At 39.1% G+C, this 22,538-nt stretch overlaps 1 protein-coding gene across 1 annotated transcript; it reads left to right on the plus strand.

Moving 5' to 3' along the window:
* The first annotated feature begins 469 nt into the window (after positions 1-469).
* On the plus strand, positions 470-20,997 carry xpo1a (exportin 1 (CRM1 homolog, yeast) a). Its single transcript, XM_054604605.1, has 25 exons — positions 470-1,157; positions 3,074-3,206; positions 3,398-3,499; positions 5,260-5,332; positions 5,424-5,485; positions 5,576-5,620; positions 5,723-5,904; positions 7,007-7,055; positions 7,172-7,291; positions 8,321-8,449; positions 10,763-10,921; positions 11,635-11,817; positions 12,120-12,258; positions 12,416-12,597; positions 12,966-13,122; positions 13,549-13,712; positions 13,817-13,951; positions 14,077-14,260; positions 15,515-15,621; positions 16,256-16,450; positions 16,572-16,740; positions 16,950-17,084; positions 18,226-18,385; positions 18,548-18,644; positions 20,017-20,997. The coding sequence occupies exons 2-25, from the start codon at positions 3,081-3,083 to the stop codon at positions 20,161-20,163; spliced, it is 3,201 nt and encodes a 1,066-aa protein (XP_054460580.1). The 5' UTR covers positions 470-1,157; positions 3,074-3,080; the 3' UTR covers positions 20,164-20,997.
* The last annotated feature ends 1,541 nt before the right edge of the window (positions 20,998-22,538 follow it).

The following is a 22,538-nucleotide window of genomic DNA, read 5'->3' on the forward strand; positions in this document are numbered from 1 at the left end:
TGTGCAAGTACAGTACTTGAATAAATGTACTTACAGTACCAGTCAAAAGTTTGGACACACCTTCTCACTCAATGGTTTTTCTTTATTTTATTTATACATTGTAGATTAATATTGAAGACATCCAAACAAGGAACACATATGGAATTATGTGGTAAACAAACAAATGCTCAACAAACCAGAAGATGTGCTTAAGTACAGTACTTGAATAAATGTATTTATGTACATCCACCACTGAATTTAATTATAATCATTGTTATTTGAATATATGCTTAAGTACAGTACTTGAATAAATGTATTTATGTACTATCCACCACTGAATTTAAGTTATTAATCATTGTATTTTGTACTATCCACCACTGAATTTAAGTTATTAATCATTGTGTGTGTTTTGATATAGCTTAAACACACACACAGAGAGAGAGGGAGGGAGGCTGAGCTAGATTGACAGCTCCACCCAGCCTATGACCCGCCGTGACGTCAGCGCCAGCACAGACCAATCAGCGCGCAGAGTGGGCGGGTACATAGTCCAAATTTTACGCGGCGCGCCACGGGCCGAAACACCGAGAATGAATATCCCGGTCTCAACCGGTTTCAACCGGTCCGCGGTTGGAAGCATGAGCTTAGAGGAAGAGCACACTTGCACGCATTAAACCCACCTCTGCTCTCCAACAGTGTGTTGCTGACAGAGCCCGATAATAAGCACCAGACTCTCCAGATTATGACCCGGAACTCCGCTCAGAACTGGCTTCTCCGTCGATCCGAGCTGTTAGCTTAGCTTAGCCAGCAGACGCGAATCAGCATTGACTTCTCCATTAGCATGCTAGGTTGCTATTAGCCTAATGCTAACCGGGTGTGTAAATCACTGAAAAAGAAAGATATGAGTAAACCGGCTGAGGACAGGAAACAATAAGCTGTTATTGATCTGTGGAAGGCTGAGAATCGATAAGTATCCAACGTGGCTGTTTTTAAAAAACGAGCTAAAGTGAGAGCTAGCTTTAGCGTTAGCATTAGCTTCTGGTTGTTGCTATCGAAGGTTAGCAGGCTAAACGTGTGCCATGAGATAACGTGACTCCAGAGGCAGATTATACATATAAATACAAACAAACACAAGTCCACACCGGTTAACCAGCCCCTTCGAGAGGACGGGACTCAACCAGGTAAGCTAACCCGGGTCAAGGAGCCGGACTTACCCCCAAACGCGGGCTAACGTTAGCATCTGCTAGCATCTCGTCAGCTAGCATCCAAGCAGTGTGTGTTTTTTATGAATGGAGGCTGAACTTCACACTCTCATCCCACGTTGTGTGTTTTAAGTGTGTTGTTGTTGTTTAGTGTGAGTCTTTAATGGAGTCTTGTGAGTCTGGGGTTGTAGTGGACGCGGCTCCACGCACTCGGGTCGTCCAGCAGGGGGCGTGGTTTCATCTTTTTTATTTTATCAATGGGTGTCATAATTGGACCACGAGGGCTGAGTGAGGCTTCAGGGTGACACATTTTTTTTGGGGTGAACAGGAATAACTTGTTTCTGACTAACTAGCTTGAAGTGAAGTGACGTCACAACAATGTTTTTTAAATTAAAAAAAACTAAATACACATTTTTTTTAATTTTTTTTTATTCATTGCAGTAGTAGGAGAAGTGTTAATCTTTTATCTCAGTAAAAAGGGATTAATACCACCTAACAAGTGGCCTAAAAGTCCTGCATTTAAAATAGTACTAGAGTGAATGTAAAGCATCAAAACTAATTTTTCAAATATTAATGAATATGTTAAATGCAGTGGTGGAATAATTGTTGTAATACCACCCAACAAGTGGCCTAATTTTTCAAATATTAATGAATACCACCTAACAAGTGGCCTAAAAGCATTTAAAATAGCATTACATTACATTACAGTCATTTAGCAGACGCTTTTATCCAAAGCGACTTACAGGAAGTGTATTCAAGAGAACTACTAGTCACTAAGTGAATGTAAAGCATCAAAACTAATTTTTCAAATATTAATGAATATGTTAAATGCAGTGGTGAAATAATTGTTGTAATACCACCTAACAAGTGGCCTAAAAGTCCTGCATTTAAAATAGTACTAGAGTGTATGTAAAGCATCAAAACTAATTTTTCAAATATTAATGCAAATTTCCCCGCTGCGGGACTAATAAAGGATTATCTACTGAATATGTTAAATGCAGTGGTGGAATAATTGTTGTAATACCACCTAACAAGTGGCCTAAAAGTCCTGCATTTAAAATATCACTAAAGTGAATGTAAAGCATCAAAACTAATTTTTCAAATATTAATGAATACCACCTAACAAGTGGCCTAAAAGTCCTGCATTTAAAATAGTACAAGCATCAAAATGTACTTATATTAATACATTTATGTAAGCAGCATTTCAATGTTACGGTATTTTGAACTACTCACAATACTCTGATGTAGTTAGTTAGATTTATAAGAGAGCAATAATATCTTTTAAACTGATAGTGTTTTTTTTGCAGTTACATTTTGACCTATTAAAAGTCAGTTATAACTACAGCTGTCAGATAAATGCAGTAGAGTAGACGTGTAAGGTAGCATTAAGTGGAAATGCTGAAGTACAAGTACCTCAAATGTGCTGGAGCAAATGTACTTGGTTTCAAGTTATTTATTATCATATGCAAAACAAGTACAGAATGACTGACAATCGTAGATCCATCAATGTTCATTAAACATGTCTAAAAATATAATCACGTCAAGTAAAAAATGAGAATCTAAGACATGCATAGGTGGAATATAGGAATAAAAATATAACATGTAAAATAAAGTTGTTTGTGGCAGACAGGTGTACAGTAATTTCCAAATAGATAAACAGCAATGTTATGTATGAAAATATATGAAATGAGAAGTAATGAATATAAATGTGTGTGTGTGTATATATATATATATATATATATATATATATATACACACACACACACACACACCGCAGATGTGTGTGTATAAAGGAGTGTACATTTTGTGTTTGTTAGTTTCAGTCATACCTTTGTAACTATAACCAGGTGCTGCTGTCGTCAAAGTCTAAATCATTTCTCCTCCTCTCCCACCAGAAGCTCTATGCCAGCAGAAATGACGATGTTGGCCGACCACCCAGCCAGGCAGCTGCTGGACTTCAGTCAGAAACTGGACATCAACCTGCTGGACAATGTCGTCAACTCCATGTACCACGACATTGGATCCCAGGTGAGGACAAGCTCATATTCAGTGGGCATCTGGGATTCACACCTAGTCAATGCAAACCTTTGACATTTAATTATAAACGTGAATAAGTGTAACAATGCAGCTATCGGAGGAGGTCATGAAGGGAAATATACCTGAAGTCAATCTTTTAGATTCATGGCTTATTAACGTTTGCTGTGCTTGCTCTCTTGTAGCAACGAGTGGCCCAGGAAGTTCTCACCAACCTGAAGGACCACCCAGACGCCTGGACGAGGGTCGACACCATCCTGGAGTTCTCTCAGAACATGAAAACTAAAGTACGTAACTGACGTGTGATGACATTGAAGCAGAAAAAGCTGCGATCTTGCATCAGCTGCTTGTTGACAGTCTCTCAGGGTGAATGTAATAAAGTGAGCTGATGTGTATCAGTTTATCCAGAGCGGGCCAAGGCTTTCAGGCCAGTGAGGTTTGAGAATGAACTCTGCTTTGGCTCTGCTGTAGTTACTGGGTTTACTCCAGCTAACGAAAGCTCACTGTGTTTAAATCTGTGGATATTATCTAAAAAAATATTTCCATTCTTGCTACATCTTTGTTTTGAGGCATCAGTGCGATCAAACTGTTGATTTTCTATTGATGTTTTCAGCATCTCTTGTTGTTGCTGTTGTCTTCATTTGGTCACTTTAGATGGCTTACAATTCTTGTTACTATTCACACGTCTTCATTTTTAGTACCACAGTTGCTGCTGCCTGCAGATAGATTTGCTTTCAGTCGATTGATATACGGTTTCTTCACTATGTTGTAACGAGAGATATCACATCTGTTAAGTTAATTGCAAACATTCACAAACAGTCATGTCTATTTATTTTATTTTACATTTTTGTATAAAGATGGTGACAAGTCAAAAAACAGACTATTTATGGCGTACACAGTGTCCTTTCTACTAGTATCTGCGTGCACAAACATGCTTGCAAATGATTTTCATTTGGTGATCCTTAAAGTCCCAGATCCTTTGTCAACCTGTTCACCCTCACCATGTGCCAGCTCAAACAGGTACACACACACACACACACACACACACACACACACACACACACACACACACACACACACACACACACACACACACACACTGAAAGCATAGAAAAAAGTACACATGAATCTCCTCTGCAGGCTACACTCTGTGTCAGAAGTCCTCCGGGACAATGATCTGACTCAATTTGAGCTTTGCTACAGTGAATCCAGTCTGTTTCTGTGAGACGTTGTCCCTCTGCTGGGATTAATGTTGGAGACGCCGGGACACAGTCTGAATAAAGGAGCCCTGGGGAGTGTTTTTTCTTCTTAAAAACAAACAAAAGTTGTGTTTGTATTTGGTGTTACTTGCTAAAACGCATTGTGTGTATCCTTGAGGTCAGACCAAAAGCTGTATTGTTTGCATCTTGTTCTTCCCTGTCTTTGTCAATGCATTACCGCCACCTGTAGATCAGTGGAATCATGGGAAACCATTGACAGATTCACACAATGCACAAGTCAATGAATTCAGTATCTAAAATTAAAGCTGTAATTGGTTTCAAAATATCTTAAATTTATCTTTCAAATTTCTCAAAAAGGCTAAGGCATCGGGAGTAGGATTTTTAAAAAACTTTATTTCTCCCATTACAATTTTTAAAATCTCAAAATAATTGGTAACATGTATTTTAAAAAAATATTTACAGAATGTCTCTTGCATTAACGGAATGCAAATCAGGAAAGTCAACATGGGAAAGTGCAAGTTTAATGAAAAAGGTCTCTTGGTGCCAGGCAATGTATACGAGATACCGTGTATTTTGTGCAGGAAGTGTTTCAAATCTTGAACAATGGATCTAGGCAGTGGAATCCCACATGTAGAGTGAGAAACAGTTATGTCTTGGTTATTGTTGTTTAAAATGTCTCAAATCTACTTTAACTTAAGCTGTAGGAACCCTGCTACAATCTGAGTCATAATCCATTTGCAATGGCTAAATCATTGTTATCCTGATTGTTGTTAATTAGCTCTTGATGTAAAGAGTACGTCTCTAATTTGTCTCACTCTTTCTCTCAGTATTATGCACTGCAGATTCTAGAGACAGTCATCAAAACCCGATGGAAGATTCTCCCCAGAAATCAGTGTGAAGGTCAGTTTAATTACATTAAATGAAAACATTATTACGAGGTTTATAAAAAGTTTTTGAGTTTTCCATTAAAATGTCTTCGATGTATTTCCAGGCATCAAGAAGTATGTTGTTGGGTTGATCATCAAGACGTCTTCTGATCCTGCAAACATGGAGGTGAGGTTTCACTAATGTAAGATACAGTCATTTGTAAATGAACGTTTGTGGTGCTTTTTGCTGATGTCACTGTTTGATGTTCATTTGCAGAAAGAGGGAGTTTACATTTCAAAACTCAACATGATCCTCGTACAGGTAAATACACATTTGTTTGATATAACAGTAAAAGAACGATGACTGACGTGATGAGACGAGGCTGCTGACACAGAGCTGCTCTTCTTCTCTGTTCTGGTTTAGATCCTGAAGCAGGAGTGGCCCAAACACTGGCCCACCTTCATCAGCGATATCGTGGGCGCGAGTCGGACCAGCGAGAGCCTCTGTCAGAACAACATGATCATCCTCAAGCTGCTCAGCGAGGAGGTCTTTGACTTCTCCAGTGGCCAGATGACCCAGGTGAAGGCCAAGCACCTCAAAGACAGGTATGATGAGACGATGTGCTCTCATGTGAAGAGAAGAGTTGGTGGTGGGGGTGTGTGTGTGTTAGCACTCCCGAAAGTGTTGACATTTTTAGCATAAATCAATTCAAATTAAATTCCTTACTGTGGCACAGTTGAAATGAGCAGATTTTGTTAATCTTGTTAATTTCATTTGTTCACACTTCATGTTTAAATCGTCGTTTCTACTTGAACCAAAATGTACAACTCTATGCTGATGTGGGTGCTCACACTTAAATGTGTTTTCCAAGAAATTTTCATTCAAACAAGACGGTTGCATTATCAAACATGTTGGCAAAGTACAAAAAAGCTGCGTTGCTTTGTGAAATTCTACTCTGAGTTTTAGGACTATATGGTCTGATTTGCAGAAGAGTTCTGTTTTGTTTGAGCGCACAGTCTGAAGTCAAGTCTACTATTTTAGCCAACACTAGGAAAATTACTCCAATAATGTTAAACAAGCTCATTACAGTTTATAACAGATTATTTGAAAGCAGCCAGCTGCGTAATCAAATTGCAGACCTGCTCAAACTGACATAAATTTCTTATATGCCAGAAATCATTGCCAATGTTGAGCGTTTGATCAGGTGTTGCATCATCAAACTGAGCGTCAAACTGAAGCTGACTTTGGGGAAAATTGGTCAGATTCAAACATTTGTTGTGTGCAATCAATTCAGGGTTAAACACAGTGCAGGGTTCCCATGCGGAAAACAAGTGAGCAATTTTCCAGTCATTGTAAACACACGGAAAATGAGGTAAAAAATGTCCTGATGTTATCCAGGAAAATTGTGTGTTTATCAGAGCTCCCCAAAACAGATAATATTACCATCTGAAAGGGCTGAGTGATGTTCAGGATCATATTAACCTTCAAATGGTTTATGGAAGAGGTTATTTTGAGTTCACTGTTATCGGTTATGGTTTGGAAACGCTGTGAACACACTTATGTCACATCATGTCATATGCGGGTTGAATTACTTTACAAAATGTGGCTTTCTTCCCAACTTGTTTTAAACGGGTGGATAATGTTAAATTGGTTATTGGTGCGTTCGTTAGGGCTGCACAATTAATCAACGCTCTCTTTTTCTTTCAGCATGTGCAACGAGTTCTCCCAAATATTCCAGCTGTGCCAGTTTGTGATGGTAAGACGAGGTTGACTCCTGACCAAACAGTTCTCAGCATCCAATGTGTTTATAAATACCACAATCTATTCTCACGCGCACCTTCTTCTTCTTTTTTTTCTTCTTCTTCTGTGTAGGAAAACTCCCAGAATGCCCCACTGGTCCACGCCACGCTGGAGACCCTCCTCCGCTTCCTGAATTGGATCCCTTTAGGTTACATCTTTGAGACCAAGCTCATCAGCACGCTGGTCTACAAGGTAAACAAGCTGGTAGTCAACCAGTGAATCAAAAACTTTAGGTGAAGCATTTGTATCGTTTTCTAAAATCAGAGTGATGTAAATCTGTCTGTGATGTAGCTCATAAATACGTAAAAAACACAGTACACATACAAAATTTATGAACGAAAGATATGGCGGTGTGAGAAGTAGAAAAGTGCAAATAAATATAGGTGTTGGTGTTCAAAGTTTCTGTGTGCTTAGGTCTGCTCTAAATTAAGTGTGCCAGACAATTCAAACATAAAATGATAAATCTAAATAAAGTTTTTTCTACTTCTTAAAAGGAGTAGATCTGATTAAACAGATGTGTCTTTCTTTATTATTATTTAAAAAATAAGGTTCAAAGTAACATTTCAAATATACTGTTGGTCATTATCAGTCTTTTCCTAAAAACATATTTATGGTTTGCTTCACATCTAATGAGAACTTTCTCTGACAAAGAGGAACAGTCACCTTTTGTTTACACCTGGTTGCCTCAGCAACGGGAGCATTCGCACATTCTACAGAACAGCGAAAGCCCAAAAATCCTTATTTATGTAAATTAATGACAGAGCCTAAATGATTAGTCACTTACTGGCTTAAATGGATTGATGTGATTTGTTTTTGATAATTGATAAGACATTTGAGTAATTTATGAAGCAAAAAACATGAATCTCCTCTGCAGGCTACACTCTGTGTCAGAAGTCCTCCGGGACGATGATCTGACTCAATTTGAGCTTTGCTACAGTGAATCCAGTCTGTTTCTGTGAGACGTTGTCCCTCTGCTGGGATTAATGTTGGAGACGCTGGGACACAATCTGAATTTGTTCTCTTTGGTAGCAGCTCTGATTTAGTCTTATTAGTCACTTATGCCCACCGCTATCAGAGTGTTATCAGCAGTCAGGGATGTTAACGCTAAATTCTAAATCTGCCACTTTTCATGTTTTCTCAGTACTGACTCACAAATCTTTCACCAGACAGATAACCTGACAGTTCAGCTCTGACTAAACTTGTTTTATTTGCGTGTTTCAGTTCTTGAACGTCCCCATGTTTCGCAACGTGACGCTGAAATGTTTGACGGAGATCGCCGGAGTGAGCGTCAACCAGTACGAGGAGCAGTTTGTCAACCTGTTTACCCTCACCATGTGCCAGCTCAAACAGGTACACACACGCCCACAAACAAACAAACTCACACACTGACAGCATAGGAGAAAGTACACATGATGCAGGCTACACTCTGTGTCAGAAGTCCTCCGGGACGATGATCTGACTCAATTTGAGCTTTGCTACAGTGAATCCAGTCTGTTTCTGTGAGACGTTGTCCCTCTGCTGGGATTAATGTTGGAGACACTGGGACACAATCTTATTAAAAACAAACAAAAGTTGTGTTTGTTTTCGGTGTTACTTGCTAAAATGTATTGTGTGTATCCTTGAGGTCAAACAAAAAGCTGTATTGTTTGCATCTTGTTCTTCCCGTTGCATTACAGCCACCTGTAGATCAGTGGACTCATGGGAAACCATCGACAGATTCACACAATGCAAACTCTTGTGCATGCACGAGACAAACATAGGGACCCCCTTATTTATTTGTCTTAAGCACAACAATTTCAGTGAACAAACTAATTAGTTGCAGCTGACGACACAGCCGAAAGCTGCAGGGGAATATTACAAAAACACGAGTGGAACTCTTTGTGTAGTTCGTTAGTGTTTTGTTTTGGTTTGTTCAGAGACTCTTTGAGCTTCCTCAGAGGGAAAGTTACACACTTAAATGCAGCTTACTGTTTAAACTCATTCACACCTGACACAGGTGTGGTTACTGACACACCTACAGAGAGTATGCTTTTACAGCCTGTCTCTTTGTTAACTAATGCATTTCTGAATGTTCTACACTGTGTGTAAAATCATTTAACGCCCATGCACGTTTGATCTGGCCGACAAAAGCAAACTATTTATGTAGCACTTTACAAAGTTAAAGAGTGCTTTACAGGGAATAATATGAAAGAGTGAATGAAAAAAAGACAAAAACAATGAGATAAAGTCCACAAATGCTCGATATAAAGTGATAAAATCAAGAAACACTAGATGATTTCTACATATTTGAGCTGATTTCGTTCCTCTGAGACTCTCTTCAGTATAATTATACTTCTGTTGTTTCAGATCAGATCAGCACCAGTTGGCACAAAATAACAAATATCAAACATTTAAACTATCTTAAAGATCACTTTGTCGTTCTGTAAACAAATCATTCACTCCAAATGGTCCCAGTGTGTTAAACATCAGCATGAGTACACACACGCACACGCACACACACACACTCACACACACACGCACACGCACACACACACACTCACACTCCTCAGCAGGTGGATGTAAACGGCTCCACCTGCCTGCAGCTGCCGTCATTGTGACGATGAAAAAGTGAAATAATCTCGTTGGAGAGATTTAATCATAGGTGATGTTTTCAGTGGAGGAGTGAGTGATGCTGTCGGGTCTAAAAGGTCATGTTCCCTGATAACGGGAGTTATCAATGAAGAGTCATCGGGTTCCGTAATATCTAGTTCGGTGGCTTTTTCATATGCGTGCGTGTTCGTGATCCTTCAGATGTCTTGTGGTCACAGGTCGTAGATGTCAAAGATTTTCTCCTCTCCTCTTGATATTTTTGAGTCAAATTTGAATAGTGTAAGGGGACCAGAAAAGGTAGATTATTTCACAAGAAAAACTCAGAAAGTTTTTTTTTTTGTAGTAGAACAAAGCTTTTCTTTGTTTTTATGCCATTAATTTGACTTCAAACCCCTTTAAAAGATCCAAGCCTCTAAGTTTGACGACACTGATCTTGAGGATTTGTTAAAATAAATAAATATACATCACGTGCAAAACTGCTGTAAAGGAGCTTAATTTGTTTTTTCACTTTAAAAACTTTTTTTTCAGCTTTATCTATATGGTTTATAGATGATTTAATAAAATAAATAGAAAAAATCACTTCAACACAAGGCATTAATTGTAATAGTTCGCAAAACAGAGGAACAAATTGGTAAAAAAGGATAAATAATAATACAAAATGGGTTGTGGTACGAGATACTATGAGATAAGATGACAGAGATAAATGTAGGATTCAGAATTTGTTCCATTTTGTAACTTTCCCATAGATTCTCAGTCCTCATACTGTATGTACTCATAACTTAATTATGATGAAAAAATCTTTAACTCAGCTTATTTACCAGCTTTTTCAGAAGCCTTTAACCCAGAACAAGACGTCTTTGTTATTTCTAGATCTAGTTTTGGATGAAATGGTTTTCATGGGTGGTCTCATGGCTCAGCGGTTTAACACTAATCCTATTTACAGTTACTTCAACGTCCTCAAACAAAAACATACTGCAGATGCAATTACAGCAAAACATGCGAGCTGAAATAAAGTCTAAATAAATAAAGGTGAGTTTTTGATGTCATGTTGTTTTTTTTTGTTTGTGTGGTCAGATGCTACCTTTGAACACAAACATCAGATTGGCGTACTCCAACGGGAAAGACGACGAGCAGAACTTCATCCAGAACCTCAGCCTGTTCCTCTGCACGTTCCTCAAAGAACACGGCCAGCTCATCGAGAAGAGGCCGAACCTGAGGGAGACGCTCATGGAGGTAGGAGGCCGAGTCGTTACAGAAGGAACTGCTTTTGATGTTTACTTTATCGTGATGGAGGGTGGACTTAAACTGGGATTAGAATCTGGTTTAATAAACAAACCTTCATCTCTCAGCCGGTGGTTTCAGTTATTTCCGCCTCTGCTTCAGGGTTGTTGAAAAGAAACCTCCCTCTGACTCTTTCCTGTCTTTCCTCTTCTGCTTCCTCCTGATTATACCTTTTGCAATAACATACATTTGGGTCCAATTAAAGTGGGAAAGGCCACCTTCCCTGTGGCTGTTTGTCCACTTTTATAAGTACTTTTATTTATTCTTTTTTTTTTTTTTTTTTAAGGAGTAGGCTTTCAGATGTTTTAGAGCCCAAGAGACCAGACCAGGAAGAGTCTGTGGAGCAGTTTACTCAAGATCTGTTCTGTTTGTATTTTGCTGAAGTTAAACAAAGAGATTTAATAGTCCTAGATGTAGCAAAAATAAAAACATGTGGTCACAACCCGCATTCTTGGAGACTCCAGTGTTTAATGTTAAATAAATAAGACATTTCACATCAGAATAAGCTTTATTTGTTTGTTTTTACTGCTTTCACTGGGGGAAAAAAAGGGGATTCTAACCTGTATTCAACTTTGTAACAGAAGAAGTAAATTGCTTGTACTCTTAGCATATATAGCGAGACTGACTCATGTGACCTCACCACTCTTTGGCCCCGACCCCCCCAGGCCCTGCACTTCATGCTGCTGGTGTCAGAAGTGGAGGAGACGGAGATCTTTAAGATCTGTCTGGAGTACTGGAACCACCTGGCGGCGGAGCTCTACAGGGAGAGTCCTTTCTCCACCTCCAGCACCCCGCTGCTCTCCGACGTCCCGCCACGCAGACACCTCTACCTGCCTGTTCTCTCCCAGGTAGGCCTGTCACCCAACACACACTCAGATATTCAGACACAAAGACCTACTATAAAACTAACCCCCTAGAAACTGACACAAATATGAAATGATTAGCATTTTGATTCATCTGCTGATCATTTTTAGAGTGAAACAACTTTTTTTTTATTCAAACCTACAGTCCAGAAACCAAAGATATAACGTTTACTGTCATATAAGATAAAAAAAAAAAAGGCAACAGATTCCCTTATTTCAGAAGTTAAATGTATGAATTACACCACACCTCGTCATCCAGCTTATTCCTCCTCTTCCTCTTCTTGAAGGTGCGTCTGCTGATGGTGAGCCGCATGGCAAAACCAGAGGAGGTGCTGGTGGTGGAGAATGACCAGGGCGAGGTGGTCAGGGAGTTCATGAAGGACACAGACGCAATCAACCTTTACAAGAACATGAGGGAGACTCTCGGTAAGTTCATACCCTCTGTGGTGCTGTTTCTGATTTCATAAAAAAAAAATATATATATTTCTTACATGTCTTGTACACTGAATTTGAGTTACTGCATGTAGAAGTATCCACTGTGACTCATCCATCTGTCTCTCTCTCTCTTTCTGTGTGTCTTTAGTGTACCTGACCCATCTGGACTACGCCGACACTGAACGCATCATGACAGAGAAGCTCCACAACCAGGTAAACGGCACCGAGTGGTCGTGGAGGAACCTGAACATGCTCTGCTGGGCCATCGGCTCCATCAGCGGGGCGATGCACGAGGAGGACGAGAAGAGGTTCCTGGTCACAGTCATCAAGGTGGGACACACACAGATGATATTTTATTCTATTCTATTCTATTCAATTTTTTTAATTCTATTTTTTTACATTTTATTTTTTTACATTTTATTTAATTATATTTAATTATATTGTTTTTATTTTATTGCATTTAATTATATTGTATTTTTTTATATTATACTATATCATATTGCATCATATTATAATTTATTATATTATATTGCAGCATCCCTCTACAAGCAGAACTTAGTTAGCCAAGTTGCCAGACACAAGTGTTCATCTGTGTGACCAGTTAAAGAAACAGCAGTTATGATGTGCGTGTGTTGAGCTGTAACCAAGATTAACGGTTTATGTGTGTTTGTGTGTGTGTGTGTGTTTTATGCTCTCAGGACCTGCTTGGCTTGTGTGAGCAGAAAAGAGGGAAGGACAACAAGGCCATCATAGCGTCAAACATCATGTACATTGTGGGCCAGTATCCTCGCTTCCTTAGAGCCCACTGGAAGTTCCTCAAGACTGTCGTCAACAAACTGTTTGAGTTCATGCACGGTGAGAAAAAATACAAAATCCACCATGTAGATCAGATCCGATCAAAGTCTTATGCTGAAATATTTGAATCAAAACTCCACAAGTCTTAAATGCATCCACCATGTAGATCAGATCCGATCAGGAAAGGCCCCAAACAACCCAAGTCTTATGCTGAAATATTAAAAAAAACTAGGGGGGGGAATTTAATTAAAAAAGAACTGCACTATTAACTATAAGGTAGCACACATATGGTTTGTGTTAAGCTAATATTAGCAATCAAACAGTGGTGGCCTAGCAATAATTCAAAATAATGTAAAAGCTGCAGTAAACTGCAAAAAACACTGTTTGTTCCTCCTGCAAAACTCGCTCTGTGTGGTCGGGGCCTTAAAGGTTGAGTTGTTGATTAACGCTTATTCTGATTTTGTGTGGTTCTCTTTTATAATTTAGAGACCCACGACGGAGTGCAGGACATGGCGTGTGACACCTTCATCAAGATCGCCCAGAAGTGCCGGCGTCATTTTGTCCAGGTCCAGGTGGGCGAGGTGATGCCCTTCATCGACGAGATCCTCAACAACATCAACACCATCATCTGTGACCTGCAGCCACAGCAGGTCAGTCCCGTCTCTGGGCTTCCTTTTCCGATGACACGTTACCTTTTATGCAATCAAATGTTACCATGAGGGTCTGAGTGATCTAATGACGCACGTCTCTGCAGGTGCACACGTTTTATGAGGCCGTTGGCTACATGATTGGAGCTCAGACAGACCAGGCACTTCAGGAGCGTCTGATAGAGAAGTACATGCTGCTTCCTAACCAGGTGTGGGACAGCATCATCCAGCAGGCCACCAAGGTGAGGACTGATCCTACAATCCATTTATGTCTCCTTAATGCACAAACGTTTTCATTTAAATCCGTCTGTAGGCCACATTTGTTGAAAATTGCTTCTTATGCTGAATTGTGGACTCTCTGCTACAGAACGTGGACATCCTGAAGGACGCGGAGACGGTGCGTCAGCTGGGCAGCATCTTAAAAACAAATGTCCGAGCCTGTAAAGCTGTGGGACATCCCTTTGTGGTCCAGCTGGGACGAATCTACCTGGACATGCTCAACGTCTACAAGTGTCTGAGTGAAAACATTTCCTCTGCGGTCCAGACCAACGGTTAGTTCCTGTTAGCTCCCTGTGTGTTTGTGATTGTGTGTGTGTCTAAGTTGACTGGTAGTGAATGCAAGATGTCAATAATGTTTTATAAAATCATGATTTAGAGGCTCTTGATGAAGTGAAAGGAGAACGAGGCTCCTGTCTCTGCTGTGACAACATCATTTAACCCGTCAGGACTCACTGATTTTATGAGCATATCTAAGACCGGGACTCCTTCCAGCTCATTTCACAAAATATATATGGGGCAGAAATATTTCATTATACTTGAGCCATGATGAATTGTCCTGACGACAAGAAGATTTTCCAATTATAATATTAATATAAAATATTTCAGACTTGCATGGCTGTAATAAATGCTTTACATCTATTATTTAAAATTATTCATACGCTATTTTATAACTCAGTTAATTTAAAACACAAGAACTGTTAAAGGTAAAGCTTTTCTGCTTTGAAATCTAATAAACAAAAAACGACTACACCGATGTTGTATATTTTGAGTTGTGTACTCCAACAATATTCAAACCCAGAGAAATCCCTCATAAAAATCAAGGTTATGGTCCATTTCATTTGGTTGTCTGTCAATAACGTCCTATCCCCTTTGTGCATTCGTTGTTATCATAATTTTACATTTGTCCAGTTTTAATCTTGTTTCTGCAGACATGACACAGTCGGCACAAGAAATGCAGAACGTGTCCAGGCCTCTGACATAAATCATGGTCACCCACAAAATAATTAAAAATAAATGAAATGGTAAAATAATAAGTGGATTAAATAAGGCTTATTGTTAAGTGAAAATAAAATAGTACTGATCATTATATTCACTAAACTCTGTCTTTCTGTTTTGATTGAGAGATTCATAGCGGCATTAAGTTGAGTATTATATTAATGAGTTTATAAAAAATGTAAACGTTGCTGTATTTTCTTCAGCATGTATTTAAGACTTCAGATGAGATCACATCATATGAGACCAAGCTTTGCTTTACTTTACTGCAGATAGACAGTTAGACTAGCTGGTGAACACAGTGGAGCATTTAGGAGCAGAAGACAAAAAAAAGAGCTGAAAGAGGGTGAATATTGGGAAAAAACATAACTAAATGAATGCTAATGTCTCTCTCCAACTACCGGATGTCTAAACACACCGTTAACCGTTTACTAACAAGTTAACCGTGTCACTGTGTCGATGTTGTGTTCACCACTTGTTTCCACCGCCCCAAATACAAAATCAGTTCAGACTGTGGTTATTGGTTCCTACAGGTGAGATGGTGACCAAACAGCCTCTGATCAGGAGTATGAGGACGGTAAAGAGAGAGACACTGAAGCTGATCTCAGGCTGGGTCAGTCGCTCCAACGACCCTCAGATGGTGAGTCGAGCTTTTTTTTCCCACAGTTATTTGTGTGATAGAAGAGACTTCAACTGTGTGTTTAGTTTAAATCTTTGTTTACAATGAATTTCATGTTAGGCAGCACACAAAACATCCTTTATACTTATTAAGCGTTGTTGCAACAGCAAATAGAAAACTGTACTACCAATTTTGGAATTATGCAGAAAAAATGCACAGATTCCAATTTCCTTGGATGATTCCAAAACTTCTGACTAACTTAATTCAGTTACCATCGTCCCGAAAAAAATAATAATTCAACTGCTGTGTAAACAGTCAAAAATTCAAATTGTTTCTTTTACTTTGTTATTGTCATCTATAGTGGTTATTTCAGTAAAAACACATTCAAATGATTAAGAGTGTATTTTAAGCTGTTCTATACTGTAATTCAAGTTTATTCAAGTTTCTCACCAAAAAACTACATTTTACAAGATTACATTGAACACACCATGATAGCGTTATGATTTACCTTCACCCTTTCACTGAGCAGAGCTTGAACACACCACAATAAAGTCAATGCAACCTCCATAAATTCCATAAAACCGCCATTCTAAAGTCAACTATCTCTAATATGTAAAGCTTTGTGTCGTCATGGTGTTCATGTTCTGTGCTCCAGGTAGGAGAGAACTTCGTGCCCCCCCTGCTGGAGGCGGTGCTCATCGACTACCAGAGGAACGTCCCGGCTGCCCGGGAGCCCGAGGTCCTCAGCACCATGGCAACCATCGTCAACAAGCTGGGAGTTCACATCACGGGAGAAATCCCCAAGATCTTTGATGCCGTCTTCGAGTGTACTTTGAACATGATCAACAAGGTCTGTCTGCGTCATTTAATCATTCCTGGCATCCGGGGAAATCTCGTAGAAGACAATAAAAAATAAATGACAGTTACAAAGTTACAGACTTTAACTCGTTGTTTTCCTCTCGTGCCATCAGGACTTTGAAGAATTCCCAGAACACAGAACACATTTCTTCTACCTCCTTCAAGCCGCCACCTCCCAGTGCTTCCCAGCCTTCCTGTCCATCGCCCCGGCCCAGTTCAAACTGATCCTCGACTCCATCATCTGGGCCTTCAAGCACACCATGAGGAACGTGGCCGACACAGGTCTGAACTGGCATCAACTCGTCTCTTTAGATAGAGTTCACGTAAATAAAGAATTCAAAAACTGTCTCAGCAAGGCTTAAAAAAAGTTAGATAATGAAGTCTGCTCTGTGATGGCACATTTTTATAGGAAACGTGTAAATGTTTTTTTATTTAATTTAATTTTTTTTACATCTGTGTTGGTCTAACGAGCGTCTCCGTGTCTCCTGCAGGTCTCCAGATCCTCTACACGCTCCTGCAGAACGTGTCTGGAGAGGATGCAGCAGCACAGAGCTTCTACCAGACGTACTTCTGTGACGTCCTGCAGCACATCTTCTCTGTGGTCACCGATACCTCTCACACTGCAGGTAAAAGCACTGACGGGGTGGCAGCCGGTGGCTGGTTGGACTTTAATTGTAGCCTTTTTTTTTTCAAGTTTCAAAACTAAACAAAAATACAATGTCCTGTTTTTGTTTTTAAATATGAAGTTTGCACAAATGTATGATGGCCCATTAGGGTCATTGTAGGTAAATGAATAGATATATTGCACCGCCGGGGTAAGGAGGGAATGTTCTAAGAAGAAACTAAAATTTTCGAGTGGTAAATTTGCAAGACAAAACTTGTTCTCTGACATTAAAGTGGTAAATAAACATGAAAAAACTTTGGTATTGTCTTAGAATAAAGTCGATACTCCCTAAGATTAAAGTGGTCAATTTACAAGACCAAAGCATGGTCAAACTTATGAAGAAAAACTCTGCAAGGTTGGATCAACCTTATCACACCACAGATGGTAAACAGGGAATACCACACGCATATGTTAGCTTCCGCGCAATGAACAGACGAAGGATATCGACATGTTCCATACTGTTCCACCTACTGACTGTCACCTCGTGCAAATCAGCATGTTGTCTTCTTCTGAATAGGCCAAATTCACAGCAATGTCTGGTGCTTTTTGGCTAACATCAACAGAATTTCCTTATTGCTAAATCTGATTTCAAAGTATAATTTGAATTGGTCATTAAGTGCAGGCAATAAACACTGCAAGCGGTGACATCTGTGGTGGGACGAGGTTGATCAAACCTTCCAAAGTGAAGCAAAGTGGTTTCTGACTTTTTAATCTCAGAAAATAGTTTGTTTTTCTTTGTGGGGTTTTTCCTTGCATATTTAACAATTTAATCTTCAATCTTTATTTTATTTATATATTAACAACTTCTTCTCAGAGTATTACCCCACTCCTGCAGCTCTGTAATTCTCAATTTTATTTATAATTTTTTTAGCTAAAACAGCCCTAATAGGCCGTCGTACTTATTTGCTCTCAGATTAGAATTTGAGACTAAAAACGGGCCTACTTAATCCTTAATGACTTTAATAATATGTAAAATAGAACCTATTGCATTCTAAGGTGCTAGACGTTACTCTGTAGGTTATAAACGGCTTTTAGGGACCAAATTAAGCGAAAGATTCTCATCACATTAATGATCATGACAACCGCTTACTTCCTGTCCACAGGGCTGACCATGCACGCCACCATCTTGGCCTACATGTTTAACCTGGTGGAGGAAGGGAAGGTCAGCGTTGCACTGAGCGCCGCCAGTCCGGCAAACAACCAGGCGCACGTCCAGGAGTACATCGCCAACCTGCTGAAGACGGCCTTCCCACATCTGCAAGAGTAAGTAGACTCCTCCTTTTGGAAAACGCCGACATGAAGTAGAAGCATATCACATGAGGTCATATTTCTTGCAGGACTGTGAGATGTTTCTGTTATTTTGTCCACCCTTGTACGTGCTGTGCGGTTCCCAGACTAGCAGCTAACTGAGTTTCATGTGTTCAGCGCCCAGGTGAAGGTGTTTGTGACGGGGCTGTTCAGCCTGAATCAGGACATCCCCGCCTTCAAGGAGCACCTGAGGGACTTCCTTGTGCAGATCAAGGTGAGCAAACAGTAAACGCCTGCAAGGGAAAGAAGACCAGGCAGGTTAATGAAAACATTATTAACTGACTGTTGCATCCAGACTTTTCACAGTGAAGCAGTCAAAGAAAAAAAATGACTTTATACGTTATGCTACTTTATTTGGATAGAATACTTTCAGAGTCTTCCAGCAGAGGAGGCAGTGGTGGAATCTATAACAAAACTTATTTTGCTTTGGTGATTAGTTAAAAATCAGGCAGCTTCATTTGGTTCTGAAAAGTTAGGTCAATGCGAGAGGGCCTTAAAGCTGCATTCTCTCTACTGTCCATCAGGGGGCGACTCCTCTGGTTGTATAGAAGTCTATGAGAAAATGACTCTACTTCTCTCTTGATTTATTCCCTCAGTAAACATTGTAAACATGAGTTTATGGTCTCAATCTCTAGTTTCAAGTCTTCTTCAATACAGCATGATGTTCATTTAGTAAATGATGCTCCATTTAGAGTCAAACAGACCATAAAGCAGGGTATGCTTTAGGGCGGGGCTACTTTGATTGACAGGTCTCTACCACGTTGTTGTCCAGTCTAGGAGTTGTTCCTGTTATGTCTTGTACTTTAACCTTTTTACAGTGTGTTTTCAGTGCATTTAAGTTAATTATAACATTATAGTTGCCCTAAATATGTCCCTAGCTCCTCCCTCTCACGTCACAAAACAAGATGGCGATGGCCAAAACTCCAAACTAGAGGCTCCGTCACCGTAGTCCACAAAACCAAACATCCACTTCATATATACGGTCTCTGGTCAAAACAGACATACTCTTAGAGTCGTAGTCTGCTGAAGCTTATCCAAGGTTTAAACTTTGTGCTTCAATTTTGGAAAATTGGCAGCGTAAAGGAATTTCTGGTCGTCACAGTTGTGTCTTGGACTCTCTCTGATTTTCTCCAAACAATGCAGCTGCTCGTTGCACAACTTAATATCTTTTTAATATATGTTTTCTGAGCTTGAATATTTTGTGAGAATTGTAACGAAGCATATTGAGCAGAAAGGTGATGATGAAAAACTTCAGGCAACATCTCATCTGATCCTCCTTCATGATTCTGGCCAAAGATCAAAGTAAAGATGGAGTACAATGGTTCATTTAACAAAGGGGACAATTTTTTTGCCTATATAGGTAAACCAACAAAATCATATTCTAATCTGATTGAAAGTGTTTGATACCTCCGTCAGAACTCGGATGATTTTAAACCTCAAAGTGGAAAGACTTTGTGGAAAGTTTGAGCAGTTCAGGTCTCCTTCTGTGGGGGGGGAGAGAGAGAGAATGTCTGTTTGGCCAGTTGGACTCTTAAAAACGCCCACAGCCACAGTGGTGCTGAACCTCTTCTTGTGTGGTCCTGCAGGAGTTTGCCGGCGAGGACACGACGGACCTGTTCCTGGAGGAGAGGGAGACGGCTCTGCGCCAAGCCCAGGAGGAGAAACACAAGCTCCAGATGTCGGTGCCCGGAATCCTCAACCCTCACGAGCTGCCGGAGGAGATGTGCGACTGAAGCAGCAGCGAGCAGCGAGCGTTGTGTACAGAACAGCTCTGAAGGAAAGGGGGGAGAGTCGAGAGAGAGAGAGAGCAAGGACGCTGCCTGTTGATAAATTGTTTTCTTTTCAAGTGTGCTTGTGTGCGAGTGAGTGTGTGTGTGTGTGTGTGTGATTGAAAAGAGAATGAGGGGAAAGACTCCAGCACTCGGTTGTACGTCGACCAAATAAAATGTCAATATGTAAATGAGAACTGTCCCCCTGACCCTCCTCAACCCTGGCGCGGATCCTTTTTTTCTTTTTTTCTTTCCTACAAACTTATTTTATACAAAGATGTTGTTTCTTTTTTTTTTTTTTTTGTTGTGTGTGTAACATGCCATGTTTTGTTAACTCTGTTGCTAATTAAAGCTTTATGTTTGGCCAATACGGTTATTTTACACCTGCATGAAGTTAAAAGAATTCCAGGTTATTTTTAAAATCCCTCTTCACCTCCTTCCGCTACTTGTTAATATTGTAATATATAATGTTGAAACACTTTGCGATGGTTAGCTGACAGACTGCTCTGGTTTCTGAAGTGCCGCGTGCATGGGGGCAGGACGAATGTGACGCTCAAGGGGGTAGACGTGTACTTCCTTGCTTCCTTTGTTGTCTGGTTTTTGGTTTGTCAGTGTGTTTGTATTTTTTTTTTTTTTTTGTTTGTTTTTTTTTTTTTACTCTGGCTCTCTTGACTGAGTCAGTTAGACCGCTCTGCGTTTGGATGAGAAGGAAGGCTGTGTGCATATCATCCTGTTTGTAAAGCTGTCTTAGTACTCTGAGAATATAAAGTTGGCTATTTTTACAAAAAAAAAAAAAAAAAAAAAAAAAAAAAAATTGCTTTGTGACTGCTTCTTTTCAAAAAAAGCACTGAAGGTTATGGAAAACCTGGAAAGGAACAGGAATGTCACAGCTCTGCTTCCAGGATCTGAGGGGGTTATTGCAAATGACATGGAGTCTAAAACGTTTTTGGAAAATATGACGTTAAGCCTGGCTGGTGATGGATAAAGTGACCTTTTGATGAAACTGTTCACAAACTTTGCAGAGGAGTCACAACTGATCAGAAGGGAAAATGTTTAATTAATCCAGTTAATAAAGACATATTTACATTGCATTACAGCAGTTGATAGAACAGAGCAATCGTTTGTAATTTGTTCAACTAAACGGACAAAATGTCCCCTGTAAAGAAGGGAATTTGTATTGGATTAATCTGAGAACGGGTTCATGCGATAATTTACTGCTCATTTTAGTTAATTAAGGCTAACAGGAGCACATAAGTACAACTTTTAAATTTAAAATATGTTTGACTAAGTACAGTGACGTGCAGACAGACAGTGGGAGGATGATCCAGACGCTGGTCAAACAAGGTGCTTTTTACTAAGAGATGCTGCTCTGTAATGAGTAGAAACACTGGGTTCCCAGTTTTGACTTGAAAAGGGTCTGAAGTTGGTAGCTGGTCTGTTGGAAAGTTTATAGCAGGTTTGGTTCCAGAGAAAAAGTTTAGTTTTCTTCAGCCTACACACGCATGCACACTGCAGTGTGGGTCCTGAGAAAGCTACGACATCTACAATCAATGGAAGGTCTTTGGATGATTAGAGATCTAACTAACTTAACACAAGACTTATTACATCTGAGGAATTATCTTTTTCCTTGCCTTGGTTTTACTTAATAAGAAAACATTAATTCATATTCGTTTGACATTGTAGTGGTTTAATATATATTTTCATTGAATTAAAGGATAATTTAAAGATAGCATTCTTCCTAAATAGTAGAAAGAAATATTAAATAAAACTTAATTTGTATTTCATTTTAAATCCAAAGTTATATCATACTACTTCAAATTAAACATATTATATAAAATAATAAAATAAATTACAAAAAATGTTTTTTAAAAAAACTTTTGGAAGTTATTTTTTAACATATAACTCCATCTTTCTGTGGAACAAAGGAAAGTTACTTATTAACGTAAAATATATTTACAATTTTTTTTACTTAATAAAAAAACATTAATTCATATACTTTGTTGACCCTTAAAATATAATATATGCAATTAAAAAAAATGATTGACATTGTAGTGGTTTAGTATTTATTTTCACTTAATTAAAGGATAATTTAAAGATAGTATTATAGAAGAAAATATTAAATAAAACTTAATTTGTATTTAATTTTAAATCAGTTAACAATACAAAGATGTATATACAAATCAAGACTTCAAATTAAACAATTAGTATACAAAATAATAAAAGAAATTAACACAAAACCTGCCAGTGGTTTTACTGTTTTAATTGTTTTTTTGCTGGAAGTTCTTGTCTTAACATATAACTTAATACTTATTAATGTAAAAAATATTTACAATTTCTTT

Source organism: Anoplopoma fimbria, chromosome 9 (genome assembly GCF_027596085.1).
Source record: "Anoplopoma fimbria isolate UVic2021 breed Golden Eagle Sablefish chromosome 9, Afim_UVic_2022, whole genome shotgun sequence".
NCBI lineage: Eukaryota > Metazoa > Chordata > Actinopteri > Perciformes > Anoplopomatidae > Anoplopoma > Anoplopoma fimbria.